This window comes from Corvus brachyrhynchos, unplaced genomic scaffold (assembly GCF_000691975.1).
Source record: "Corvus brachyrhynchos isolate BGI_N302 unplaced genomic scaffold, ASM69197v1 scaffold68, whole genome shotgun sequence".
Taxonomy (NCBI): Eukaryota; Metazoa; Chordata; class Aves; order Passeriformes; family Corvidae; genus Corvus; species Corvus brachyrhynchos.
Window position 1 is genome coordinate 413,709 of NW_008240039.1, and position 10,920 is coordinate 424,628.

A 10,920-nucleotide genomic window follows, 5' to 3' on the forward strand; every position below is an offset into this window, starting at 1 on the left:
GCGGCACCGCTGTTACCGCAGCAGTCCTTTATTTTACAGAACTCCCAAAGCTTACTGCCTCATCTGCGGAAAAGGTACCTTACATTGAAAGTTATGTTTTACCTTATACAGGTATTAAACTAGTGACTAAGTAGCTGCCTGAGTAGAAACATATACGGCCAAAATTAATATAAAAATCAGTGTGCACAGCACAAAATTTAACAGTCTGAGGAAAAAAAAAAGGTTCAGACGCCCAAGTGAATTTTCAGAAGTCCTGAAGATGACTGACAGTAGCATTGCAGGGAGAGGATATAAAATAGAGCCAACTTTGCATGCTGCTGTGGGTATTTTTAATTGCCCCATGGGAAGCAGAGGCAAAGAATCAGGGAGATTTGGGCGAGGAAAGTGCAAGCACACAGCAATGCAAAGTGTTTATGCCAGGGTTTAAAACTGCGAACAACGGTTGGAGGGAGAATGGTGACAGGAATATCAGTTTTGTTTCTCCATGACCCATCCCATCCTTCCACCAAAACCACACAGAGCTCAGTGCGAAGTCTGAGCAGCTGAATGCCCAGGAATTAAATCCGTAAGAGACAAGCTGCTGCCTGTTAGGAATAAAACATGGCAATGAAAGAAAGGCCTTTATCTGCCTGGAACCTTGAGCAGAGTTACGGTGCTGTCTGCCCCTCTCTCAGCAATTCCTGAACTGCAGTCATCTCTGTCTTGATCCCTGTGACTTTATGCACCACAATACAATAAACATACCATGACTGTAAATTCTATTAAATACTGCACAAAAACATTTTACCTAGTTTTGGCTAGCAGCAGTGGAAAGAAAACACCTCAACAGATTTATAACTAAATTTATTTAGTTTTCTTATATGATACACATAGAGAGGTATACATACATGTGTGAAATATACCCACAAGTTATTGCAAAAGAGTCCAAACACAAGATCTAGCAGAGTACAGTAAAAAGTGATATTCTAGAAGAAATATCTGAGATCTACAGTATTTTGGCTCCAAGTGGAAGGATTTCCATTAGACATTGTAAGCAGAAGAGGACACGTTTCCTCCATGGCCTGTCCAGTTGGTATGGATAAATACCCCTGGCTTTGATAATAATTCATATGTATGTGCACCAAAGTAATCACGCTGAGCCTGGAATGAGAACACACAGACAAACCAGAAAACACAAATGTCAATATCATATGAGTACTAGAAGTTGCACCTACTGTTACCTAACAAGGAATAGTAGAAATAAGATTTTACTCCAATATTATAACACTCAAAATTATTTTCTCATTATTAGCAAAACCACTGCAATGAAAAATTTATTAATATCTAGTAATTAAATTACGAGTTCTGCAGAAACACAAGTATATGATTTCTGCTTGGTAGTAATCTAAAAAGCAAGCACTTCCATGCATCCAAACATTCAAAGATACTTCTCTATAAAGCATCTGGATTCAAAGATATCGTTACCCTTGTTTCACAGATGGAATACAAACACACACTGGGCACTGCCATACCAGCATCTCTGGTGTTCTTTATCCAGCTATCCCTCAGTGTTTTATTGACATGAATTTCAGGTACAACAGAAATATATTAGGCAATCTATACTGTGGGTGATCAGGACATACTGCCATTGAGGCCCTTAAAGCAGTATTTAAATAACAGCATGATGAGATTTCTGTACCTACCTGAATCAGGTTAGCTGGCAACATCTCATGCCTGTATCCATCATAAAAAGAAAGTGCTGTAGTGAAGCAGGGCATAGGGATTCCAGTCTGCACTCCAGTACAGATCACACGGCGCCAGGACTCCTGGGAGAGAGGAAAAGAGGGGGGAAAAAAGGCAACTGCTCAGTGCTTGCTCATAGGTATGTGCAGGCATGTGAAGTACTCCAGTACAACTCTGTGTGCTATTTCATGTTCAACGAAATCTAATAACCAAGTCTGAGCAAATACAGCAGCGGATTCCTGATTTTACATAAACAAGATTGATCTAAAATAATGGCAAGTAAGACAGAGTTAACAACAGGATGAGAACAGTTGAGACATGCAGTCAAACCACAGCCTCAAGCAAGGATGCTGTTCCTTCACATAAACATGGTCAGAGCATCTCAAAAGCATGAACTCAGCGGGGAACGGGGAATGTCCTGAGCAAACACTGAGGCAATTCCAGGACCTCTCACCAAGCACAGAACAAAGCTCGTCCAAGGGAGTGAGAGGGCAGCACTGATATTTCAGATAGATGTGGATAATCCTCAGTTCAACTGTTCATCTGATCTAGTAATTTGCATGAAATATTCAGATTCAGTTACAAGAACTAATAATGATAATATGAGACTTCTTTTTTGGCCAGATAATGTGGTTTTAATTCTGCCTGTCAGCTCCATCCAAATCAGGACACTGTTTACACAGACACAGGCCTAGAGAATGGGCGGGTCTGGAACACTGTTGTTCTGGGGCTACTGCAAACAATGGTACTGGAACAGAGCTTTATAGTCTGCTCAGCTGAAATCCAACTGTACAGGAGGCACAAGACACAGGGCAGTGATGAGAATGTTCACACTGGCCAGGCCTTTTTTCCTCATATTATGGTCCTTCTGAATTGCTGATTTCTGCCTAAGGCTCTTCTGTAACAGTAAAATGGGAACCTTCAGTTTCCAGTGATAGCTTGGTCAGTATCAAAGAGAAGAACCATGACAGTCCTGGCTGTAAATTATTGGTTTTATGCTCTCCTTTCCTTGGAACTTACCTGACAGTTTGCTACAGCTCTCTTAAAGAAATCATCCAACAGCAAATTCTGGAGCTCAGGGTTTCGATCAAAAGCATCTTTGATTTTTCCCAGGAACACACTAGGCAAAAGCAAACCAAGAACAAATGTCACAGCTTCCAACAAAGGCCCAGAATTCAAAACTTACAGTGCCAAAACCTGACTCAGCCAGACTCAGATTCCAAACATTACAAAGACCAAAGAAAATCTGCAGCAGTTAAGCCACCAGAGTAGTGGGTTCATCTAGTAACCTTTAGTGTTGTCTACCACCTCTCAGAATCTTACCAGCAGAGTAGCTCCATGGATTTTCCAAGGAAATCTCTGGGTTTGTCAGCCAAGCACCTCATAAACTAAACTGCCCCCTCTTCTCCCCTCAGCAGCCAAGCTACCTCCTCATCTCAATTACCTTCTGATGATGCAGCCCCCTCTCCACATTAGTGCAATACCACCATAGTTCAGTGTCCAGCCAAATTCTTTGGCTGCTTGTCTCAGCAGCATGAAGCCTTGAGCATATGAGATAATCTTGGAAGCATACAGGGCCTAAAAAAAAAAAAACAAAATCAAGAAGTCTCACAAAGATACTCACAAAGTTGAACAACAAACTTGATGGTCTACATGCTCTGTTCAGCCCACATCTCAGCAGGGATGAGTACAGTAGCAACATTCCAGTTATTTGAGAACCAAAATATCCTTTCTCATTAGAAAGTTTGGTTTCAACAGAGAGAGATCAAGAGATCAATACCCAGGCAAAGGCAGGGGTATTGAGGGGTGGACAAGCTCCTGTACATGAATTATGATCTCTGTACCCCATGTAGTTGTCTCTGCCCACTGTGGCTTAAAGTTGAATTCCTTCTGGATTATTCTTTGGTTAGGAATGGGTCACATTATGCTTTGTGGACATCACGAGACAATGCACAGCGCTGAAAGCAGGAACCAGTTCTCATGAACCATAAACACAAGAGCTCCTCCCCAGGGTTCACAGGATCCCAAACCTGCTCTGACCCAGCACAAGGACTCACCTTGCGGATATCCTCCAGGAAGGCCTTCTTGTTCCCACTGAATTGAGTCGCTTTGGGCCCATCCAGCAGCTTACTGGCCTGCACTCTCTCATCCTTGAGGGAAGACAGGCACCGTGCAAACACAGCTTCCCCTTTGGGTGTGGCAGGAAAGAGGAGATCATTAGGAAGCTGGGCATCACTGTTCATGTCTGAGATACTCAAGCACCACAGAGTGTCACTGAATGATGAGCCGTGTACACAAATGAAATAACAGGTGCAGAAATTAATTATTCCAACAGCATTCCTGAGGGACAACACTGCCACTCACTACAACCACTGTGTAAGTATTGACTGATACAGCTTTTAAATGATAAAGAAAAAAGCCACAAGTGATCCACATGAAAATTTATCCTCAGGAACATTTACCAGCGCACAGTTTTGCAAATTTATTTTAAAACCTTTTCCTATCTATCAGAGACAGACAGTGTTGCACTGCAATCTAGGGAACAGCAAGGCTGAAGACTTCACCAAGTATTGTATCATGCTTTGAAGATAAAAAGCTGTTGCTTAAATGCCAGCTCACATGAACTGGATGTGCTTTGAAATACACACGTGCAAAATAAGGACAATTAAAATCAAGAATAAATCAGCAGGTTAACTTATAAGATGAAATAAGATTCACAAATCTGGCAGGCCCCTAGCATTAGTATTCAGAAGTCCATAAAGTTTTTTAACATCACTAAGCAGGTTACTAAATATCATCTGTCAGACTGGCTCAGTGAGTTCCTAATCATGCTGGTTTAAACTGTACTTATTTGCAATTGAAGACAGTACTGTAAAATGAGGGAGAAAAAAAGTTTCCTTTTCAGGATCTGATAGAAAGAAAACAAGCAAATCTTCACGCAGTCATTTTGTTCCACCCTTTAAGTGAGTTGTGATATACCAAAAAAAAAAAAAAAAAAAAAAACCCCACCCACCACACCCCAAAATCAAATCAACAATAAAAAAAAAGAGTGAGTAATGTTTTCACAAGACTCTGGATCCTCCCTACAGCAGGAGGACACATCACACCTAAATCAGAACAGGCTAACTTCCATTTCTGCAAAAACTTCCCTCTACAGTGGGGAGGAGCAGAGTAGTAGGAAAATCAGGAAAAAGCAGGAGTAACATGACTCTGGTCTTTCAAGCAGAAGTTTGCAAGTCATGCTTATGCAGTAAAACCACACACAGCAACTGCCCTGAGAACGGCCAGGTTTGCACAAGGACTATGGCCCACACTTCCCTGTCAGCTCAGCATTACCTAACAATGCTCCCTGCCCCTGCAGAGCACGAATCGGGGAGTGTCTCCTCCACCCTTGATCTTTGCGAGAACCCCAAGCAGGAGAATATTAGCACTACAAGCAAGAAACACTGTTTCAAGCCTAGAACTGAAAGACTACAGCTGCGGTAGAACATTAAAACCATTTAGAAAACTTGTTTTGCTGTTGGAATGCATCCATGTTTCTTTGACAGCTACACCGTAGTTACTTTCTTTTAGCTACTGAATATAATTTTTCTTATCTTCAGGACTTGACCAGACAATCCAAAGGAAAAAGAGGTAGAGAAAGCGTGGAAATGAAAGCAGATCTGAGAGCAAAGAACCTGTTGACTCATCTAATTTACTCAACAGGAAGCCCACTCTGGACCTGTGGTATTAGGGCACTCTAAATGTGTTGCAGATGTGTTACAGCTCCTCTGCATTACAGCACTCTGAGCACAGCATTTAATGTTCCCCTGTCACTGAGTCCTCAGTGCAGACACACCACGGACATGGGTGTGACAACAGGACTGCCAGCATTTAAGGAACAAGGTAAAAACAAGCCCAGCAAAAAAACCCAGGAACAGCTGTCAGGGCAGAAAGGCTGGAACAGCTACACCTACGAGAGCCTCTTCTGCAAGCCAAGCCCTGCTGTGGGCTCACTTCTATCTATTCCCATGCTCCTTCCTGTGATGTGGTACACGGAGGAAAGAACGATCAAAGAACCAGTTACCTATGAGTGTGACCGGGACTCCGTATTCCAGGGCAGAAATGGCTGTCCACTTCCCTGTGCCTTTTTGTCCTGCACTGTCCCTGATCTTTGGGAGGAGGTATTTGCCATCGCTGTCTTTGAATTTGAGAATATTGGCTGTGATTTCAATCAGGAAAGAGTCCAACTCTGTCTTATTCCACTCCTCAAATACCTGAAAAAGAAGAAAAAGTATATACATATACATACGCACCCCAATTTGCTATGTCTCTATGATATCTTTTAATTGATTAATGTATATATTGTGCCTCCTGGATTATAATTCTCAGTGTTTCACTAGCTCTTTTCAGGTAAGGTAATTCACATCTCTGCACATGAAGGTGCTTCCTGGGGAGAAATCAACTGTAGCATGGGAAGAGTTTTAGACAACTTCTATAAGCATTCAGCTGTATGTGCTCACTGCTCCTACCTCATGTGAAGCTCAGGAATGTTGTGCCCTGCCCTCACAGGAGGCATGTCAGAAAAACACACTTCAGGTATATGCAGCAGCTTTACCCAAGCCCAGCACCTCACCAGTAGCAGATAGACACCACGGCACGAAGAAAGGAAAGACATTAAAAACTGCAAATCACCTTTGCCATCTCATCATGCTCCATGCCCACCACATCTTTCATCAGGTGATAGGCCTCACAGATCAGCTGCATGTCTCCATACTCAATCCCATTGTGTACCATCTTCACAAAATGTCCAGCTCCTTCCTCTCCCACCTGTCAGGAAACATCCAAAAATCCCATCAGCAACAGCATCATCAACACTTCCAGTGTTTAATACCTGCCCGTGGTTTCCTTCTGCCTAAAGGAGGGAATCAAAGACAGTGCTAACTGAAAACAGTGGGTCACGGGCCCACTTAGCTCCCCCAGCACGTGACCCAGCCACAAAACTTTGTCTTTCCATTGCATGGTGTGAGTTATCAGAGATGATAGAATGTAAATGAACACAGTCAGAAAATCAACCACTGATGGTGCTGTGTTTATTATGGACAAACATCCATGAGCTCCAGCAATGAAACTGCCTAAGCATGGCTCTAACCCCAAACTACCTAAGCAGGGATCTAACCCCAGGTTAGGGTCAGTATCAAATGACTATTTACCCAATCACAACAGGGTTCCCCAGATCCCACTTTAGCAGCAATGCTCTGAAATATGGTCTTGATGTGGGGCCTGTGAGGAGAAAGAATACACCTTAGCAGACAGGCAGGGGATACAAACACCACGAGAAAATAAATAAAATCTATTGGTATGATGCCTCCTTCTGTAGCCTGCCAAAAGGCAGCCTGGGGTGAGGGCAGCTGGCAGGTTGATAACCCACCCACACAGCAATGTCAATTAAATATGTTTTGCCCAACTAGACACTGTTTGCCAGACATTGGGACAATCAAGTCATGCATCCAACACTGTATGGACAAGTGTAATGCACTTAAAGGAGCCCAAATATCCTCTCCATTTGAACACAGAAGCTGTCCTTACTTAGCTGTTCAAGGCAAAAGATGATCGGGCAGCAACTTATTGTTGTTGATGGCTTTTTGCCATCAAATTTGAACAGGCTGATACAGGTTATGAAACACTAATGCAAATGGACAGGGACTCAGGAGATACTAAAGCTCAGGTAAAGCCTGGGCACACCCTTTCTTTCCACATTTACACAGAAAATGGGCAACCAGGGATAAAGTCTAATATGAGCACCGATGTGCAGTCCTTTACTGAGACATGAGTACAAAACAGCACAGCAGCATGCAGAAACTTGCAAATAAATTGATGTACTACTATTGTAGTACAAACATGTACTGAAGCTCCTGTTATAATGTGTCACTACAGGGCCATTTGCTGCTGCCTGATTCATGGTTAGCAGCTTCCCAAGTGTGTATGACCTCAAAAAAAAAAAAAAAAAAAGCACTTGCTTAAAATTAAAAAAAAAATTCCTTTCTCCCCAGGCACACATTTTCCCTTCAGATGTCTGTAGGTCCTACTTTTGCCTGTGGATTCCTGGAAGAAAAGCCTGCCTTACATGAAGGTTCAGCACTTCCCCATGATCCCCAGCCAGGTTGAGAAATCTGGAGCCTTGAGGAAGTGAGATGGCAACATATCTTGTTCTCTCCATACCCACACCCTCCTCTGTCCCTCCCTCGGCTCACAATTTGAATTGTTGCAAACCATTCTGAACAGGAAAATATAGTAGCTTGTGCTTACCAGGCTTCCTTGGCTCCTCCTGGCATGAGTGAAGGTCCATATCTGGCACCCTCCTCTCCACCACTAACACCACTTCCCACAAATAAGATGCCCTTTGCCTGTAGATCCTTACAACGCCTCTGGAACAAAGAGCAGAGCAGCACTATTTAATTTCGATTGATGCCAGAGCCTTATAGAAAAGGCTAGCAATTCAGACTTAAAATTAGGTTTTCAATTCTGCTTTTGACATGCTAGAAGCCAACCTCAGAGAAAGCTTGTACATGCACCAAAGTGAGCATTAGGAAACTTCCTGTCGCTTTGACATGGACACTTGCAAAAGCGACATGGTGAGAAAACAAGTCCTTATAAGCACCAGATAGAAATGAGCAGCACTGAGGCCAGAAAAGGCTTGGAATTAAGTGTCAGGTGACACATGCTCTGTGTAAAGATGTGGGGGAGGCAGATTAGGCCCAAGGTGGAGCTGCTGAGTTCATTGCAGAGTGAAGGTGCAAGCACAGAAAACTCTAAGGGCAAATAATTGCCTCTGATGGGAGAGAGGCACAGGCCGAGATCCCTAAGGTCAGCTGCAAGCTCCCCAAGGACTGACCCTCATTGAGTTTTTCATTCTTATCCAAGATCAGGATGTCGAAGCAGAAAGACAAATGAGAGCACCTCTTCTAAGATTTAGAAGTACCAATCTGAATGCAGTATTTTCATGTGAGCATCCCAGATAAGCTAATGTAGCTTCTGTAGCTTCTACAGTTACAGCCTGTTCACAAGCAGATAATTACTCTGCTGCTTCCACTACCCAAACAGCAGTTCTGTCTTACTGGATTGTCCTGTGATCATGAAGGGTTAAGAAATAACAGCAAATCTATAAATATCCTTAGACTTATCAATCTCCCTGAAACCACCCTAAGATTGTAAAAGGAAATTTTCTAAAGGCCTTCACTCTTTCAAACATGTCCAAAAAATATTCTCTGATTATTTGGGCAACTTCTATAAAACATTCTTATAGGGCAATCCTTAATTGCTTTTTAATAGGCAGCATGATCTAATTTTGCAGAAATAATTCAGTTTGGCTTTTCCTGAGCACAGGGGTGATGGCATCTTATTGACTGACTATGCTGATGATCAGAAGTGGAAGAGACGTGTGTAATTTATTCATTCACTTTAGGTAGGAAACAGGCTTACCGTGGTATCTCTATACTCAGAATTCCCACCGTCAATTATGATGTCTCCAGTTTCCAACAATGGCACCTGTCAAAAATAAATCAGCATTTCACTTTTCTCCATACATTCAAAACCTCGCTAATGATGAATAACTGAGAACTTTGGAGGAGAGGAAACTCCTCCAATAGACAGCAAGAAGTCACAGGTAGAACAAATGTCTGCCTCACCAATTTATTGATGAAGTCATCCACTGCACTTCCAGCCTTCACCAGCAAGATAATGCGACGGGGCTTCTTCAGCTTGGAGACCATCTCCTCCAGGCTGTGAGCACCGATCACTTTGGTTCCCTTGGCCTCATTAGCCAGGAAATCATCCACTTTGGAAACCGTCCTGTTAAAAGCACAAACCTGGGAGAGCAAGAAAACTCGTTAATAAAAGCTGCCAATGGAACAGTTACTTTAGCTCAGACTACAAATTATACAAGCAAGCTTCAACATCCTGTGCTCTCCCACTTCCACCTTTGTGACAGGCACAGGGCAGGGATGAACCCGAGCATGTCTTTGCAAATGCCTTGGGAACCTGTGGTTAATGGCAAGGCCAAGGCAAACTTCAGGGAAAAGTCATGCATAATTAACATATCAGGTGCCAGCTGAGTACAGGCATGCACCGCTGTTCTCTGGAATCAGGACAAAGGCCAGCACAAGGTATAACTAAAAGAAGGAAATAACACCCATTAGATCATCACAAGAGTGAGGGGAAAGCACCCACAAAATGCTCAGCTCCAATCCCAAGTGCTACTGAGTCAGCCTTCCTAAACAGTATTTCTCCTCACTTACCACGAAGCCATGGTCATTCATGTTCAAAATCAGGTTCTGACCCATCACGGCCAGTCCAATCAAAGCAATGTCAGCTCTGGAATGTGAAAGAACAAAAATGCCAGGTAAGTCACAAGCAGTGATCCAGCAGTAGCATCCTTACCTCTCACAGACTGTTCTGACCATGCCAGCTGCCAGGGCAGCCCATCCCTTCCTAACAAACATGGAGTTTTGAGTTCATTCTGTCAGCTATTACTGTAACAGATCATAGAATCATGGAATATCCCGAGCTGGAAAGGACCCACACGATCATCCAGTCCAACCCCTGGCCCTGCCCAGACACCCCAATAATCCCACCCTGGGCATCCCTGGCAGCGCTGTCCAAACGCTCCTGGAGCTCTGGCAGCCTCGGGGCCGGGACCATTCCCTGGGGAGCCTGGGCAGTGCCCAGCACCCTCTGGGGGAAGAACCTTTCCCTGAGATCCAACCTAAACCTCCCCTGCTACAGCTCCGGCCTGGGTCCTGTCCGTGGTCACACAGAGCAGAGATAAGAGCTGCCCCTCGGGACAAAGGTGCAGATCCTCGTGTCTCCCAGAGTGCAGAACACACACAATATGTCTGGAATCACCATGATTTCTTCCCAACCACCAAGGAACAGCTGGATGAGTAGGAAAAGCAATCCGAAACACTGCACTACAGGCAGGGAGTGATTTGCTCCGCTGCACTAGAACATCGTGTCTGAATGTTATACCATGTTTTGCTTCCGCAATGCCAAATGACTTGGGGTGGGCACAGAAAACAAGGCAAACGGAGCATCCTTACTGGAGGCCGATGCAGCTCACAAGGAGCGCACGTAGGGGAACCAACCTCCTCTGACCCTCGGTTCACAACAACTTTCCTGCTTGCCAGCCACGACTCCAGCACCAACTGATCCCGGATCCTG

The 10,920-nt window shown here is 43.8% G+C and overlaps 1 protein-coding gene across 1 annotated transcript; it reads right to left on the bottom strand.

Annotated features, from left to right (window-relative positions):
• Positions 1 to 826: 826 nt before the first annotated feature.
• Positions 827 to 10,105, bottom strand: PGD (phosphogluconate dehydrogenase). Its single transcript, XM_008641142.2, has 12 exons — positions 9,999 to 10,105; positions 9,390 to 9,569; positions 9,184 to 9,249; positions 8,011 to 8,129; positions 6,915 to 6,984; positions 6,397 to 6,531; positions 5,789 to 5,978; positions 3,780 to 3,910; positions 3,167 to 3,300; positions 2,743 to 2,842; positions 1,683 to 1,805; positions 827 to 1,140 (listed from the first exon to the last, which is right to left on the bottom strand). The coding sequence occupies exons 1-12, from the start codon at positions 10,041 to 10,043 to the stop codon at positions 1,021 to 1,023; spliced, it is 1,413 nt and encodes a 470-aa protein (XP_008639364.1). The 5' UTR covers positions 10,044 to 10,105; the 3' UTR covers positions 827 to 1,020.
• Positions 10,106 to 10,920: the final 815 nt, after the last annotated feature.

Excerpts from the sequence above, each read along its gene's own strand:
- PGD (XM_008641142.2), bottom strand. The coding sequence starts at position 10,043 with ATGGGTCAGAACCTGATTTTGAACATGAATGACCATGGCTTCGTG. Across the intron at positions 8,130-9,183 it reads CTGAGTATAGAGATACCACG|AGGCGTTGTAAGGATCTACA; the intron begins GTAAGCCTGTTT and ends TCTTTGTTCCAG. Across the intron at positions 2,843-3,166 it reads GGGGGCTGCATCATCAGAAG|TGTGTTCCTGGGAAAAATCA; the intron begins GTAATTGAGATG and ends GCTTTTGCCTAG.